At 51.3% G+C, this 18,092-nt stretch overlaps 1 protein-coding gene across 1 annotated transcript in view; it reads left to right on the top strand.

Annotated features, from left to right (window-relative positions):
- Window positions 1-212: 212 nt before the first annotated feature.
- Window positions 213-18,092, top strand: part of ITGB5 (integrin subunit beta 5) — a 121,383-nt gene continuing 103,503 nt past the window's right edge. Inside the window, exons 1-2 of the mRNA XM_030858752.3 lie at window positions 213-350; window positions 9,723-9,808. Of these exons, the coding sequence (XP_030714612.1) occupies window positions 281-350; window positions 9,723-9,808 (156 nt within the window). The 5' untranslated portion in view covers window positions 213-280. The remainder of the gene's footprint in view (window positions 351-9,722; window positions 9,809-18,092) is intronic.

The raw sequence follows: 18,092 nt of genomic DNA, 5'->3' as shown, positions 1-18,092 counted from the left end.
TGGTGCGTGCAGGAGCCGGAGTCCTCCCTGCACAGAGCCGCCCGCCGGGACCGTCCCGAGCGGCGACACCCCGGGCGACCCGGCCGGGGAGCCGGCGCAGCGGCGGCCCCGGGACTCGGCGGCAAGCGCTGCGGGAGGGATGGTGGCGGCGGGGCGCGGGCCAGCGCAGCCGCCCCCGCCTCCCGCCAGGCCGCGGCCCCCGGCCCCCCGCCCCCGCGCCCCGGCCGCACGTCCCCGCGGAGTCCGCCGCCCGCGCCGCAGCTGAGCCGGGCGCCCCACCATGCCGCGGGCCCCCGCGCCCCTGTACGCCTGCCTCCTCGGGCTCTGCACGCTCGTGCCCCGGCTCCCAGGTAAGCCGTGCCGCTGGCGGTGCAAAGAAACTTTGTGGCGCACGGAGCCGCCCTTGGCGTCTCGGAGGGGCAGGGCCCCGGGCCGTTGTCTGAAGGTGGGAGGCATCCTCGGGGCACTCCCAGGTGGCGAGCCGCTGGGGACGGCCCGGTGGGGGGCTTCCGAACTGCGTGCGCCACCCCGCGCGCGGCCCGCCGCAGCCCCGCAGGGCGGTCGTCGGCCTCCAGTCCCCTCCCGGGCGAGGAGGAGCCTTCCTGAGTAAACAGCCCTGCCCGTCTGCTGACCTAGCCCGCGAGCGCCCGCGCCCATTGCGCGGGGAGGGCCGCCGCCAGCCCCGCGTCGGGATCTGGGCTCTGCACTCCCGGCACAAAGCGGCCCTTGTGGCCGGCCGGGGGCGGCGGGCTGCTGGGAGGCGCCGAGTGATGCCACCGGTACCCTGGTCCCGGGGAGACGAAGGGCAGCTGGAGGCGCGTGACCCGGAGTCTTCGCTGGAGCCAAAGCGTGGGGGCCAGGGCTACTACTCCCGAGGGCTAGTCTCCTGGAAACGCGGGTGTTCAGGCCCTCGTAGCGAATCCTAGAGTTTCACCGCGCCTAGGCCAGCCGCTTTCCTTTAAAGATGTAACCCCCTCTTTCCTCCCCCAAGCCCTCGCATACCCGAGGGGAGACCCGCGTCCCAAACCACAGCCCCACCTGGGAACCAAGCCCCAGCTGGAACATCCCAATCTGATTCCTTCTGCCTGGCTTTATCCCGGAGTTTACAAACACCCCGTGCAGCACACTCCCTTAATTCTGGAGGATTGATTCTGGAACGGAGGGCAGGGGGTGTGCAGTTGCAGTTGCACTTGCGCGATACTGCCCGGGGTCGGCGGATGCGTGAGGAGCCCTCAGTTACCTGCTTTAAGTTTTCGGAGTTGGGAGGGGGCTGGATGTGGCAGTTGGGAGGCCACAGCGGAGGGATGCTCTGTTGGGCGCTGGGGCTGCCAGGCAGATGAGCTACCGCCATCCCATCCCCCCTCCCCCAAACGCAGGAAGCTCCAAACTTTCTCCTTTCCCGTAGGAGATAATTGTGTTGGGGTGCTCGATTCACTTTCAAGCCCGAGATTCTTGATTGCTCTCGTGAAGCAAATGTCTGGCTGCGAGGGAGGGAAGGACTGTCCCCTGCCGTGTCTCATTTACATGAAGGCAGTGGAGGTTTCTGTCTGAGAGAGAGGAGAGGTCTAGGCAAACAAAAACTTTCTTCAGGGCCTAATTCAAACTTATTACTGTAGCAGGTTTCTTTTTTCACTCCAGAGCTTGGGGTAGATCACCGGTTTCCAAACACCCAACTGGCAACCAGTGCCCATTGCTGATGTTTTCATGGGTCCCCAGGGAAAGGCAAAGAGAAGGATGTATCTTGTGTCACACACAGGAGTATATCATTGCCAACAGCCCCCTGCTTCCCAAGGACTGTCCTTTAATTTGAAATTATGTCTTTTTTATTTTTGGTGGGAAAACTTTTTAATAATTTGTAATGATAATAGAGAGTGGTTTTCATTGAGCAAAAGAAAAAATCTGGCAATCCTATATACGTTCTACCTTCTCTTTTTGTTTTCTTTTTAAATCATAATGATCCTAATAATCTGTGAAATCCAAAAGTTTGGGAACTGCTGAAGGAGATGACTTCTTAGTTTCCTTACAGTTTGACATTCTGATTCTAGTAAAACCTTAAATACTTCCAGTTGCAAATAATTCTTTCAATACATTATTTTCCATTTGCGTTGTGATTTCTGTTTTTCAAAGTTTGTATACATCTTTCATCTGTGTGTTTAATCCAGCAGGAAATAGATTTCTAATTTAAGGGGGCGCACTTCAAACAAGTCCCTGGCAGGCTGACAGCCCCCATCCCAGGGTTATCTGCTCTCCTTATTATCCCCTTGCCGAGGGCCTCCAGACAGGACCCGAAGATATGGCCTTCCCACATAACCAGGGAAGGGTTTCTCTGGGGTGAGGCCCTTGATCTTTGCTAAGAAGGAGGGAGGAGCGTGGCACTGATCGGGCTGCGGACCTGGAGTCATGTTTGCTATCATTGTTTATTAAAAGGAAAAAAAATCAAATGTTCTTCTGGTGAATGTCCTGCACGTTAGAATGCTGGAAATCCTAGGAGAGCCCTTTATCCTATTTACTGCACTCCTCTTGGCAGCACTCCCTCCCCCCATGATTCCGTGGTCTATGCTGGGGCTGTTGGAATTTGGCCTTGGGTTTGCAGCCCTCCTCAGGTAACCAGGCAAAGGTTCAGAAATGCAAACAGGGGGTTTGGTGTGTCGGCTGCTGTTTACCCTAGGTATTTACACTTTAGCGCCATCATCCTTGAATTAGGGGGACTTTCAATAAAGGGGATTGAGGCAGAAGAGGGCAGGGCCTAATTAGCTCTAATTAGTATTCCTCTCCTGCTTGTTCTCCATGCTTATTTAGCTACTGAGGCAACGGAGAATTAAAATATCTAAGTAGTTGGCAGAAGGCCCTTCGTGCCTGCCTACCCTGGTAACTACTTTTTCTCCTCCAGCGAGCTCATGGAGACGTTCTGAGAAGTTTTAACATCGTGTGGGACGATTACACAGTACTTAAACGATGGTGCCCCTTTCACGTGGCGGTGTGCAGCTGTGTTAATGGGGTGGGGTCGCTTCACAGGTATTTTCAGTTGGTCGGGGCGGAGGGCTGTGGTGTGTTTTCTTTCTTTCTAGTTGGAATGGGAGTAACGGCCTTTCTAAATGTAAAGGAACACTTTACTTATAGGTGCCCATTTGTTGGTGAGGCTGCTGCTTCTATTGAAGGCAGGGTTCGATTACTGGGCCACATGGTGAAAAGTTTGCTCCCAGACAGGCCTTGACACCTCCCCTGTGGCGGATGCTTGAAGCAGGGCTGTAGAGTGCCCCTCCCCACCTCCAGGCTAGTTCCCTACCCCACTGCCCCCCAGAGTTTTTCAGAGATGGTTGCTTGTCTCTTGTAGAGTTATTCTCAACTCTCGCTCAGAGTGATCCTGTTAAAACTCAAGTCAGATCGTGTCGCTCTGCTTCAAACCCTCCAGTGGCTTCCGGAAGTCTTGCCAGTGCCCTGCCAGGCTCTCCATGAACGCCCCCTGCCCCCCGTGCCTCTCACCACTTCCCCTCATGCACTTCAGTCCAGCACCGAGGGCCTCGTTGTCTTCGAGCTCAGCTGCAGGCCTTCCCTCTGCCTGGAATGCTCTCCCTGCAGATCTCTGCACGGCGGGCCGCCTCCACACCCCCCAAGACCCCCCAGCCTTTTCTCAGTGTCTCCAGCTCAGCCAGAGCTGCAGCCTCCTGCCCCACATTCTTCCCGTCTCCTTGCCTTCCTTGATTTTTCTCCCTAGCACTTAGCACCATCTAATGTACTTCCTTATCTGGAGTATCGTCCATCTTCTCTTCTGAGCATTGTGCCCCTCACCAGGATGTAAGCTCCGTGAGGGCAGGGAGCTGTGTCCGTTCTATTTGACACTGTATCCTCTGTGCCTAGAACAGTGCCTGACTCATACTTGTTGAATGAATGGATGAACACGAGTCTTGGTACTGTGTGTGTGTGTTGGAGGCGGAGTGTCCCGTCCTCACCTCCTTGCCTCCTCCTACAACTCGCTTTGAGGTCAGGGACTATGCATGTAACTTATTAGGAGGAAACGTTCATTGTTGTGAGGGAGAGAACTCATTTGAGTGTGTCAAGATTTTTTGAGCTGGAATCTATGATAGAGGCCGTTTAGTCCACCCCTGGAATTGTTTGCAGGAAGATGCCGAGGCCAGGAAAGGTTAAATGACTTGTAGCCAATAAGTGACAGAACAAGTACTTGGATCTTTCGTGCCAGGAAAGCCTTTTCCTCAGCCCATGACTCCAGCCCAAATGTCCCGTCCTCTGTGAAGCCTTGTCTGCATCCCTCAGATGGAGCAGAGTTGGCCTCTCCTTCCCTTGCTCTCATAGCATATTGTCTGGTAGAGAGACTGGGGGCTGCCTCATCTGCTACATGGTGAATTGCCGGGTCTCACTTACCTTTAGGTCCCTGATACGGACACAATGATTCGTACTCAGTTGAGTCCTCCCGCCCGGCCACTCCTACCATGGTTTCAATGACCTTAAAACCCTCAACTTCCTAAACATGTAAAACAATTTTAGTTACAGAAAAATTGAGAAGGTCGTATAGAGAGCTCCCGTATGCCCCACTTCCGGTTTTGCCTATTATATTTACATCTCGCATTCATATGGCATATTTGTTACAATGAATGAACCACATCAATATGTTATAATTAACGAAAATCCGGGGCTCCTTAGTTGCGGCATGTGGGATCTAGCTCCCTGACCAGGGATCGAATCCACATCCCCTGCATTGGAAGGCAGATTCTTAACCACTGTGCCACCAGGGAAGTCCCCAGTTGTCTTTTTAAAAATAAATTTTGGAATAGGTAATATATTCACATACTTTTTAAAAGCATAACAAGTGTAGGGTGAGAGACCTCTTTTCCCTGCTTGTTGCCCGTTAGTCTGGGGCATTGCCCCCGCCCCCTTCCCTGCTCAGACCATCCCTGTCAGTTTCTTATGGATCCACAGTGTTTTCTGTACATTTGTTACAAACCTCCCTCCCCCAGTTTTATTGAAAGGCAGCACTAAACACACTGTTCTGTACCTTGCCTTTTCTGTTAGCTTAGCGATAAGTGTATCCGAGTGAGCTTCATATCAGTGTGCAGGGAGTAGGGAGCATGCACATTCTTTTTTAAAGCCACGTAGTATTCTAGTATTTGACTTGGTGTTTTAAAAAAAACAAGTCATATCTGTAAAGCCGACGTTGTTGCGTGTTTTTGCAGATGTCTGCTGTTCAGAAAGGCAGTAAAGATATAAACAAGACAGATCCTTCCTAGGGCGTATTTACACTTCATGGTAACATCTTTAGACTGATGACTCTTTAATTGCTAGAATCAGCACTGGAAAGACTTTGTCACATGTGGGGATTGTGGTTCAGGGCATGTTGGAAGAGGCACTCCAGTGCCTTACCACTCCCCCCCCCCAAACAAGAATGATGAAATGTTTTTATTTTCTGTTGTCTTGAAAACAATGAGTAAAATGTAATTCGGGATTGTGTTTCTCTCACCTAGCTGGAGGAGGGTGCAGGCAGGAAGGGATGGATTAGGAGAAACATTTCACGCATCTTGAAGGAAGAATCGGCCGGACATGGCGGCTGCCTGGATGTGACTGATGACAGGCAAGGATGAGTCAATGAGTTTGGGAAGGAGACAGTGTTTTCAGATGATGGTTTGCAGTAAACCCCTGGCTTCAGAGACATTAAGGGCTGCAGGCAGTTGACATTGAGCTGGAATGGTCACTGTGCAAACAGTAACCAAGAAAAGTTGTGGCCACTGTCTGGGCTGCTAGCATCTATTACCATGACCTAGACACAACACTCTGACATTTGTGAACTGCAGCTGTTCTAACGTTTTTTTCATTGCTTCCTTCCTTTCAAAATGCTATTGGTGCCAAGTGACTCATCCAGCCAAATCTAAGCTTACTGAAATATTAATAGGTGGAAAGAGGAGAGATGCCAGAGGGAGTAAGGCTGGCACCGTGGCTCATATCAGCACACAGTCTATGCTTCTGGTTCCCTGAGTTCCTGGCTGCTACCTGGTCCCTGGCAGACTGTGAGCTCCTGGGGAGCAAGGCCTGGGTCATTCATCTCTGTATCTCTAGCATCCCCTAGTCCAGTGCTTGGCGTTTGGGACATGCTTAGAACAGGGTTTCTTGAATTTTAATTTGTCCCAACAGCAACCTAATTTTATTTTTATATTTAAAATAAATTTTTAATTTTTATACGATTGTAAAAGGTTACTTTCTATTTACAGTTACTACAAATTATAGCAATGTGATTTTAGAGGAATCATTTTGAGTGCAGGGAAACTACTATATTGCATGTGAATATGTAAGAGTAACAGAAGCAATTAAGCATGACAAATATTTTATAGTTGTTCAGTATGTTTTCATACCAGATGCCTGTCACATCCCTGGAGCCTCTTCAGGATTACGTCCAAGGTCTTTCGGGCTGACAAAGCAGAAGACCAGAGCCCAGTCTGATGTGGGTCAGAACGGAGGAGCCCTTAATGCTGTGAACCTGAGACCCCCGACCCAAGGTCCCAGAGCTCAGTGATGAGGCCCTGCTATTTAGAAAGTGGTGTTTGTGAATTTATGTTGATTAGGGCAGAGACATAAATGAGACATCCAATCTCAAATTCCTTTCTGACTGAGGGCCCGTTGGACTTCTCTCCTCCAGAGGACCCTGGAGCTCACTGGTCACATGGCCTGCGTCTGGGGTGGTGCAGGGATCCCCAGGCAGGTACCCTACGTGGGCACTTGCCGACCAGTGCCCCTTCTGTTTTTTTTTTTTTTTTTTTTGTGGTATGCGGGCCTCTCCCACTGCAGAGCACAGGCTCCGGACGGGCCGCTCCGCAGCATGTGGGATCTTCCCGGACCAGGGCACAAACCCGTGTCCCCTGCATTGGCAGGCAGACTTTCAACCACTGCGCCACCAGGGAAGCCCCAGTGCCCCCTTCTGACCTCTTACTTGTAGACTGGGCTCCTTCTTTCAAGTCACTCTTGTTTACAACTGTAAAATGAGGTGACTTGACGAGCTCATGCTAAAGCATTTCTAGCTCCAGGGTTCTGCAATTCCATTATTTTTATAGAAATGATTTTATACATCAAAGCAAATGACATGCCACAAGGGCCTGAGTGTGTATTTGATAAGGTTGAGGAGAGCAGAAGAAAAGTCACTTTCATTCTAGTTTTGATTTTTTTCACTCCCTCAGATAGTGGTTTCTGACAGGTAAGGAGATTTTTTTTTTTTTTCAGTTATCCACATCTATTTATTTAATGTCAATACTTCAAGCTAAGTATTCTGGGGAATATTTTTTTTTTTAATTGAAGTATAGTTGATTTACAATGTTGTGTTTATTTCTGCTGTACAGCAAAGTGATTCAGGTAAGGAGATTAGACCAAAACATTGAACTGGCATTTTGAAACTTTTCCTGCCGTCATTCTCTTTTTTAAAAGGCTTTTTTATTTTATTTTGTTTTGTTTTATTTTATTTATTTATTTATTATCCCTCCCCTCCCCCCTTATCCCTCGGTAACTATAAGTTTATTTTCTACATCTGTAACTCTATTTCTGTTTTGTAGATAAGTTCATTTGTAGCCTTTTTTTAGATTCCACATATAAGCGATATCATATGATGTCTTTCTCTGTCTGACTGACTTTACTCAGTATGACAATCTCTAGGACCATCCATGTTGCTGCAAATGGCATTATTTAAAAGGTGTTTTAAAAAGTGCCTATCTGAACGTCTCCAAGTGAGTGGATTCATTTTAAAATGGGAAAGGAGGTTGTCAAGGCGGACAGGAGGCAGGCAAGCCCAACTTCCCTGTGGGCTGGATTCTGAGACCTTCTTGGTGAGTGTTTGGGACCTGGAAAGGACTCTACCTCCTGAAATGAGGCGTGCACGGTGGTTGGTCCCAGCTTGTTTCTTCTGGAAAATGTGTTCTGAGTCCAGTACTGCACCCAGGAGGTCCTGCTGTAGGCCTGGCTGTGAGATTGTGGTCCCCCAGCTCCAGGGGTATGAGGCAGGGGCCCCAACAGGGCGATGGCTGGTGGGGAGGGTTCAGGTTGAGGTCTCTGGCTGGGGAAAACCATCCTTCTCACCCTCTGTGGGCTCCCAAAACTGCCCTGCCTTTCCTCCTAGCACCTCAGGTTCCATCCCAGCTGCCATTCTTATCCCAAATGGTATTTGTTCCCTCTAGTGTGGGGTGACACAGTGCAGCTTCCTGCGTCACCCACTTTCTGAGGATTTTCACTGCTAGTGACAAAGAAGAAGCAGAGAGTTAAAATGAGCAAATTAGGGAAATGTTACAGTTTTAAGATGTCTTACAACCAATATTGTTATGTTGTTTTGTGGAGCTAGGGAATAGTCTCCGCCTCCCGGTGTTTTCTCCTCCACTCTCTCTTGTTAATCTCGTTGACTTTTTTTTTTTCCCCTTTATGGTCTGAGCCCTTCTTCCTGGGGCTGGTGGCCCTGGGTTTTTCTTTTTTCTATTTATCTGCTGTGCCCCTAGGCAGTAACCAGAAGAGACCAGTGGGTCTGTTAGTGCTGTGAGGACCAAATAAAGTTATTTCTGTTCAGAGAAAAACCAACCAGTTCTGCTCTTGGTCAAAAGAAATCTGTCGGGGATGTTTCAGAAAGGAAGAAAAAGAACTGGATGCTAAGTTTCACCAAGGATGTCTTTGCTGTTGGGGGTGGGAGCTGGAGGCGGGGGTAGAGTGAGGTAGGGAGGTGGGCGAGGAGAGGGGACAAGGGCTTTAACCTCAGTACCACAGTGGAGCCTGCCTCGGGAGGCCCCTCCCCATATGAACGGCACAGGGACGGGGGTGGAGGAGGTACTGGCCTGGGCTTGAAATAAGTGACTTTTATAGCAATAAAGAAGTTTCCTTGTAATCTTAGTTTCTGATTTTATTTAAAAATCAGGGATGGATTTTGAATTTGATCAAATGCCTTTTTATTACCTCCTGAGGTGGTATGTTTTTTTCTTACTTGACCTACTAGTAGATATATTGAATTAATGGATTTCCCATATCTTAAGCTGACATTGTATTCCTGGGATGTATTCTTTTTTTTTTTTTTGCGGTACGTGGGCCCCTCACTGTTGTGGCCTCTCCCGTTGCGGAGCACAGGCTCCGGACGCGCAGGCTCAGCGGCCATGGCTCACGGGCCAAGCCTCTCCGCGGCATGTGGGATCCTCCCGGACCGGGGCACGAACCTGCGTCCCCTGCATCGGCAGGCGGACTCTCAACCACTGCGCCACCAGGGAAACCCTGGGATGTATTCTTCTTTAAGGGCTGTGCTGGCTTCTTTTGGTACACTGTGGATTTGGTGTGACAGTACCTGATTTAGGATTTTCTTATGCCTGAAGAAGATCGATCGGTTTTTTTTTCTTTCCTTTTTATACTATTTTTGTCATTTTGGCTGGACTAAGTGTAAAGGGGCCTTGTTCCCCCTCAATGAGGCAGGACCTGCTGTGTTACTGGAGAAGGCGGTGGGAACTAAGTGGGTGCAGCAGAAGGAATGGGAGTTGCAAACACAAGTGTGCACGTGGTGGGTGCTTCAAAAACCGTCAGTCTTTAGCTTTGGCCAGTGAGCCTTCACCTGCAGTTAGCACGGGGGCCTTGCACTCCTCGGCCTCACGGAGGTCCCCTGGTAAAAAAAAAAAAGGAAGTGACTCCTCCTCCCGCCCCATTCAAAAGCCTCATTAATAGAGATTACGGCCAGAAACTAATTGGTGCATCTTTATCTTTCTTTGAAGGTCTCAACATATGCACTAGTGGAAGTGCCACCTCTTGTGAAGAATGTCTGCTAATCCACCCAAAATGTGCCTGGTGCTCCAAAGAGGTATGTGGGAGGGGGAGGGGAGGAGTGCTGTGAGGGGGTGGGGGAGGGGTGGGGGAGGGCCTGGGCTGCACCACAGCACACAAGTTGACTGTGCAGAAAGTGTGCAGATTCTGCGAATTGCCTCTTCCTCTTTCTCCCAAGGCGATGACGAAAAGAAAAGCTGCCTTTTTATAAGTTGGGTCTCTAGGTAGTGTTGAATGTTTTAATCCTGTTTGGGGGAAGCAAGGTCTTCCTTCCCTTTTGTGGGGGAACCAGTTATGACTCTTGTATAGTTTTCTGCAATTTGGTAAAAGACCTGAGCTTGTGAAGTGAGTCTGTTGCATAACAATTTAAAACATGCCTGGGTGGGTGGCCTGTTGGTGGACGCCAGTCATTGTGGAGTGGCTGATCTGAGGATGAATAATATGAACTGGCCTCTGTGAAATGATTTTATTTGAAAACAATGGCTGATGTTTCTTCAAATCCTATAGGAAGGGATGTAAGTTTGGGGTGGTGATAGGCATATTGCTATCGTAAAGCAATACAAATACCAGTGCTTGGTGGGCTCATCAGGAAATATTCAATTTCTAACCCTCCTGTCTTGGGGGAAATTTCTGGGTCACTTTTCTAAACTTGTTAGAACCATGGAGCACAAACCGTCTCTGCACTAGTACACCGTTAAAGTTATTCTTAAAAGAACCCAAGATTTGCCATTTGGGCTGCCTCAGCCTCTGCAGTTCAGTGTGCGTGCCTGTCAAGAGGAGCAAGGATGGCTCCTGGGAGGCCAGACCTCATCGCCATGATGCAACTCCAGAAGTCTAGGGACTCCTTTAGCCTCTGATGGCTAAAAACAATCGTGTGGGGACCCCCTACTAGATGCCACACACTTCGTATATCGTATGTCTAATCCGCACGACAGCTCTGTCGGGTGGGTGGCAATACACCCGTTTTACTGATGAAAATCTCAGTCTCAGAGCGGGGAAGTGACTGTTTCAAGGCCACACCATTTTCCAAAGCTAGGGTTTCAGTCTGGCTTTCTGGACTTCCGAGCCCAGGCTCTCTCTTCTAGGCTACGCTGCCTCTTCCATGTGACTCTTCTAGAATTTTTTCTAGTAGAGAGTAAGATTACTAAACAAGCTACTTTGAGAGAGGACTCTTCCCAACATATGAACCCCTCGTATTTGTGCTTAATTGTACTGCCTTTGTTATCAACTTTCTTTAAAACCTTTCACTGGTTCCTTATGACCTGCATGACAAATCCAAGTTCTGTAGCCCCTGCCTGCCTCCCCACCTTCATCCCTTGCTTGCCCCCAAGACTTTAGCCCCAGGGAATGACTTGAAGGTCCCCAGAGAGTCCTGACTGATGAACACCCTCATGGTTTTCCCTGTGCTGCTGCTTCTCCTGCAGGGCCTTCCCGGCTTTCCCCTCCTTTCCCTGACCAACACCTTGTCTTCAGTTTTCAAGAGTTAGTTCAAGGGCTTCCCTGGTGGCGCAGTGGTTAAGAATCCGCCTGCCAATGCAGGGGACACGGGTTCAAGCCTTGGTCCATGAAGATCCCACGTGCCATGGAGCAACTGAGCCCGTGCGCCACAACTACTGAACCTGTGCACCACAACGACTGAAGCCCACGTGCCTAGAGCCCGTGCTCCACAACAAGGGAAGCCACTGCACTGAGAAGCCTGTGCTTCTCACTCAATGAAGAGTAGCCCCTGCTCACTGCAACTAGAGAAAACCCGTGCACAGCAATGAAGACCCAACACAGCCAAAAATTAAAAAAAAAGAAAAAGTTAGTTCAAGACTCATCTACTCCATGAAAACTTCCATGGTTTTCCCCCAGACACATCTGTCTGTCCACCCAACCATCTATCCATCCATCTGTCCACCCAACCATCTATCCATCCATCTGTCCACCCAACCATCTATCTGTCCATCTGTCCAACCATCCATCTGTCCATCCATCCATCCATCTGAAATTAAAATGTAAGCTCCCTCCACCAGAATGTTATGGCAGTGGTTTTATCTGGTTTCCTCACTGCTGCATCCCCCACACCCTGACTGGTGCCTGGCACATAGTAGTTGCTCAGTAAGATTGATGGAAGGATTTCACTGAGTGGCTGTTTATTACGTGTCTGCACGTACAGGCCATGACCACCTCTTTGTCTCCCCTGTAGTCCGTCCTCCTTCAGTCGCACTTATAGCCTCTTATTCTGTGCATTTGTTTTCATGCCTGCTTCCAATTAAATCATCATCTCCTTGAGAATCTTTGTCTTATTCATCTTCAGATCTGGCCAAGAATCTGGCAGGAATTCGTATTTGATAAAAGAAGCCTGCTAAAAAGACATGGAGTTAGAAAACGAAAGTTTAAATCTCAGTTTTACCATGATTTATTGTCACTTTCTTTTTTTTTCTTAAATTTTTTTTTTTTTTTTTTTGCGATACGCGGGCCTCTCACTGCTGTGGCCTCTCCCGTTGCGGAGCACAGGCTCCAGACGCGCAGGCTCAGCGGCCATGGCTCACGGGCCCAGCCGCTCCGCGGCATGTGGGATCCTCCCGGACCAGGGCACGAACCCGTGTCCCCTGCATCGGCAGGCGGACTCTCAACCACTGTGCCACCAGGGAAGCCCTATTGTCACTTTCTTGGTATGTAAAATGAAGATGACAGTTCTCACCCTCCAGCATTTTGGGAGTACAAAATGAGATCAGTTCATGAGAGGGCTTGTGGCTGGGACCGCTAAGTAACCAAGCCTCCTGAACCTTGTCATCTACGGATATCTTCTAGTGGAATGTGGGCAGTGCGATTAGGAAGCCGGGCTGCATTGTCTACTTTAGGTCTCTTCCGTTCCTGTGCTAGTACTTCCCAAGTCTGACGTCCCAATCCTGGTAGTGACTGATGTTATCTCGCGGAGCATATCATTGTCCTGGCCCCACACCTGGGTTCGCTCTGTGCTTATAGCCTCAATCTTGGCTGAAGAACCTCCTGTGCTGCCTGCCTGGGAACGCGGCTTCCCATCCTCTTGGGAGGTGAACTTTCCCCATGGCCTGAGTGTGTTTCAGAGAGCTGGGTTTGGGGCATTCAGGAATAGTTTTGATCAACCCCTGCCTCTTAGCAAGACAGGATAAGTGTGGCCGAGTGCCTTAACAGTGAATCCTGGGACATCAGCACAGAAGTGAGGTTTCTGCCAAGAACACACGACCTGTGTGCGCTGGAGGGCTGGTGCCGAGTGGAGGGCCAGGTCCCTAACTAGTGTGTTCCCGTGGATGCTGATCCGCCGCTAGCCACCCCGTGGCTGCATACCGCCGCAGATTAACCCCGAACACATTCTGTCAGGAGCCCGCCGCGCCAGATCCCACAATGGCTTCCTTATTTATTTGGGGTGGAGGTGGGGACGTCTTGCTCTGCATTTAACACTGCTTGGAGCCTAATTCCATCTCCTCTCCCCAGTCCCCCCTCTCGTCCCTGTATTCTCCCACAGGTGTGGCGTTTGAGTCAGCCAGTGCCCTCACCGCCGCCCCCCCCCGTCTCCACACTTCATGCTGGTTCTGTCTGCCTGGGTCTGCTGCATGGCCCCGTTAACCGGGCTCTCCTGTCTTCATTTTCTAACTGTGGCTTAATTTTCCCTGGTGGCTTTAGACAAGGGGTCCCCAAGCTCTGGGCCACGGACCGGTACTGGTCTGTGGCCTGTTAGGAACCTGGCCGCACAGCAGGAGGTGAGCGGCGGGCCAGCGAGCGAGCGAAGCTTCATCAGCCGCTCCCCATCGCTCGCATTACCGCCTGAGCCATCCCGCCCCCCCCATGGAAAAATTATCTTCCACGAAACCGGTCCCTGGTGCCAAAAAGTCTGGGGACCGCTGCTTTATTTATTTTTTAATGTGTTTGGGGATATTTAAAAAAATTTTATTTATTTTTGGCTGTGTTGGGTCTTCGTTGCTGCGTGCAGGCTTTCTCTAGTTGCGGTGAGCGGGGGCTACTGTTCGTTGTGGTGCGCGGGCTTCTCATTGCGGTGGCTTCTCTTGTTGCGGAGCACGGGCTCTAGGTGTGTGGGCTTCAGTAGTTGCAGCACGCGGGCTCAGTAGTTGCGGCACACGGGCCCTAGAGTGCACGGGCTTCAGTCGTTGCGGCACATGGGCTCAGTAATGGCGCACGGGCTGAGTTGCTCCGCGGCATGTGGAATCTTCCCGGATCAGGGCTCGAACTGTGTCCCTTGCTTTGGCAGGTGGATTCTTAACCACTGTGCCACCAGGGAAGTCCTGGCACCTTTGCTTTAGACCTTACCCTCTGGCTTCAAGACCAGAGTTGCCAGACTCTCCCTTACCCTAGACGAGGAAGTGGAGGGTATGCTGCTGGTCTTTACCACACAGCTCAGCCCCTGTCTCCTGTCCTTCATCACAGCCCTGGGCTGTTCTCGGCCAGCTTGAGCACTCCCTGTGCTGTTTGTACTGCACGGTGTAAAACATACAGCAAACTCTGGCAGCTTATTATCTATTTTGTCCTTCATTTTTTAAAAGTAGACATTTGTCTCTGCTCCAAGAGAGTAAGTCTCACAACCCAGCTAGCTCTGAAGAGCCGTGTGCGGGGAGGAATGCGTGTGAATGCTTTTACGGCAAGGCCTTGGGACAGCCCATGTTATTTCCACTCACATTTTCTCACCTGAAACCAGTTACATCCCTCAGCCTAAGTGCAGTAGGAGCTGGGAGACTTAACCTAGCTGTGTGCTGGGGAGGAAGGGGGAAGGGGCTTTGTGGACCAGCAGCCTGTGCCAGGGGCAGGGAGGCCAGCGTGCTGGACAGAGGACAAGGTTTGGGGAGAAGTGGGCAGGGCTGAAGGACTGGCGTGTGGTCCCCCCGGCCCTGCACGGAAAGAAGGGTTGTGGGAGCCCCGGTGGAGGCAGAGGCAGACAGGGCGATGGCACTCAGGGTTGGGGGTGAGGGAGGCTCTTGAGGTGTGAACGTGAGCCAGCCTGAGGCCATGTTGCTGTGAGTGGTCCAGGCTGCTGTGAAACCAGAGGGAGAAGGACTGGGCAGGCGTGGCCACCCCGTGGAATCCCGCGGAACAAGAACAGGGAGGCCTGGGGCGCTTGGATGGTGGATGTAGGGGCAGATGTGGGAGGAGATGGAGAACCTGGGCCGCGGGGAAGGGTCTTTGCCTTGGAGGTGGACGTGGAGAGAAGGAATGAAGGGGTCAGTAGGACTGGAGGTGGGAATGTGAGGAAGGAGACAGAGTAGAGGCTGGGAAGCAAGACCGGCCGCCTGGGCCTCCTGGGAGATTACCGTGGTGGGGAAAGGAGAGGGAGGGCGCATGACCTGTAGTCTCCTTTGAGCTGGGAAGGAATGAAAAACATAAGCGTCCGCCCCAGCTCACGATAAAATACAGATCTGTGGAGAGCATCTCTCTGCGGTCCTGAAAGAAGCATCTCGGCCTCTTGCAGGTGCTTCGTGAACATTTGTCCAGTGCATTAAGGGAGCTGAGCGGAAGCTGACAGGGATTTCCCCCTCCCCCAGGCAGGCAGGCCACGTGGGGGTGTGTTGATGGTGCACAGAGTTCAGTCTGTCATCCCTTAACCTTCTGCTTCCCTCCCCCGCCCCCTAATCCACAAGGGCTCCATCGAGCCAGTGCCGAAGCCCAGAAAGCAGCTGGCTCCGTGCCTCTGCCCGGCTCTCTGCCTGTTCACCGGTTTGCGACTTCTTCCCCCTCATCCCAGGATCCGGCAGTCTGCCCCCTTTCCTGCTTGGGTTCCTCTTCCCCCAGGCCTGCAGTTTCTCAACTCCTCCACCCTGCTGTTTGTTTCCGCAGCAGGCAGCGAGGCGCCCAGAGGATGCGATGACCAGAGTGGCACAGGCGGACAAACCGAGTGCCCTGGCCACGGTGGCCGTGGGTGCAGGAGGGACGTTTTTGATTAACAAAACGTAGGGGAGTTCAGTGTACAGTGAACAGTAGACCTCATTATATCCTCCGTGTAACAGGCGATGGAGGGAGCAGAGAGGGCCAGGTGGTAACAACTCCGAGCGAGCGCCAGTGTCGGAACAAAAGTAAAAGCCATCTACATTTGGAACGCCTCCCTTTTCTTTCTTGTATTATGACCGCTTAGTGACTAAAAGCCCTGCAAGGTATTTCAAGTTCCCGTGTGCATTCTGTTGCTTCTCTTGGTAACTTGCCTGTCGTGTAGTTACCCTTCCCTCGTGAGCCCTCTGGAGGGTTCGTGACGGTGTTTCTGGAGACCACGGACAGATGCTTCCTTCACGAACTGAAACCTCTTCTGGCACGGAGCCGTAAGCACCTGTGAGCATTTGAGGTGCCCCGTGAGAGCCCATCCTGAAAGTAGTTTCCATTTTTCCGTGTTGAGATGAAGACTCGTACCTGTTTTTCTGCATCAAGTGGCTATTTACCCTCCAAGTTTGATCGGTGGCAGGAAGAGCTCAGCACCTGAGGCAGCAGGGAAATACTAAATTCAGAGGGATGGAGTTTGGGGGCCCAGAGTCAGTTTCCCGCTCTGGAATTCAGCCATGACCTTGGCTGAGAAGAACACTGAGCTTGCTTTCAGAAAGCTGAGGCCGGAGGCACTTACACTTCTCAGGAGAACATACGCGTGGACTTAGGCGTGTGGGCTTCTGATTCCTCCTCTGTAGAAGTGAGGGGCTGGCACCAGATGATGCATCCGAGGTCCCTTCCCCCTGGAACTTGCTGTGTTCTGACACCTGGCAGAGGGTCAGGTGTCAGGTCTCTGGGATCTGAAGGCTCTTAGCACATCAGACTTCAGGGTGTCGCTCATGAGAGGAGGATTTTCTTAATCACGAGCCTTCCTTTCCTCCAAGGGTTTATAATTTGGGGCCTCGGCATTCACTGAATTCGAAGCTTGGACATGGTGGTATCGAGGCCTTGTCTTTATTTATACCATGTGTGAACCTGGAAGGTCATAACTGTCACATTATATGCCCCTGGTCTTTGTGGTTTTGGTTCCTTTCTTTAAATATGCATCCATCCTTATTCAAAATTAAAATATCTGGAGAGGAACTAGAGGAGGGGAATAGAGGGAAAGCCCTTGGGCTGGTGGGGTTACCACTCCCTGCGGGGTCTGCAGTGTTCTCCGTCCCTTTCTTGGGCAGCAAGGGCCTATGCTAGAAGTCAGTCATGGCTATTTTCAGACTGCATGCCGGAGAGACCTTCAACTGTTGTGGGCATCCTTGATTGATATCGAGGTAGCTGCCTGACTCTCAGAAGGTTCTCCAGACCTCCATGCCCAGAGGTGCCTCAGCCAGTGTCTTTGAGGCCCTAAAGACCTGGGACAGTGACAGGACTCAGTAAGTAAAGGCGTCTCAAAGGTTCTCAAGCACATCAGTGAAACCACTGGGGCTTCCCCAGGTAGCAAGCAACTGAACTCTGTGAAACAGGAGAAGGTTGGCAAACCTGATAGAAATGGATGGCCCTGAGGCCAAGTCTGAGTTTGGTATGAGTGCCATAGTAGGCGGTCCCTTGCTGCCTGTGCCGCTGGAGCTGCTGAGAAGTGGGCCCCCCGTACTGTCACATTGCTGAGTGGTAGGCACTTCTGAAGTCATCCTGCAACTGACAGTTTGAATGTTCTCCGTGGTGGTTCTCGTGCTGGCAGCTGGGTGACAGGAGTTCACGGTCTTTCCTGCTGGTGCAGCAAACTTCACGGAAGCCACGTGCATTGGAGTGGAGGGTTGCTACCACCTTGAAGAATGTTACTAAGGAGAATGAAGGGAAAGCTGTTACCAATGAGGGGCATGAAGAGGGCTTTGCTCCTAACATCCTAGAGAATAAAGAAGCCCCAGAGCACAATCAGGAAAGCCAGCTACACAAACAAGGTTGTAATTGGCACTCTGTGGCTGCCTCTCAGTTCTTCAGGTTTGGGAAGCACGTCCTGGACTTCAAGTCTCCTGAGGAGCCCAGCAGGTACATCTTCCCTGAGCAGCAGGTGGCCCTGTACAAGTCCTGCCTCAGGGACTGGTACTGCCTATCAAAAACGGCCTTTGAGCATATTGACTGGGAAGCTTGGACGAAGTTCATTGCTGGTGAAGGTGTCCAGGCATTAGGGAATGATTTTTGTGTGTGTGTGTGTGTGTGTGTGTGTGTTACGCGGGCCTCTCACTGTTGTGGCCTCTCCCGTTGCGGAGCACAGGCTCCAGATGCGCAGGCTCAGCGGCCATGGCTCACGGGCCCAGCCGCTCCACGGCATGTGGGATCTTCCTGGACTGGGGCACGAACCCGTGTCCCCTGCATCGGCAGGTGGACTCTCAACCACTGCGCCACCAGGGAAGCCCTAGGGAATGATTTTGATGACGTGAATG

Source organism: Globicephala melas, chromosome 4, assembly GCF_963455315.2.
Source record: "Globicephala melas chromosome 4, mGloMel1.2, whole genome shotgun sequence".
Classification (NCBI taxonomy): Eukaryota; Metazoa; Chordata; class Mammalia; order Artiodactyla; family Delphinidae; genus Globicephala; species Globicephala melas.
Note: the sequence above shows the minus strand (reverse complement) of the source record. Positions and strands in the feature narration are given on the sequence as shown.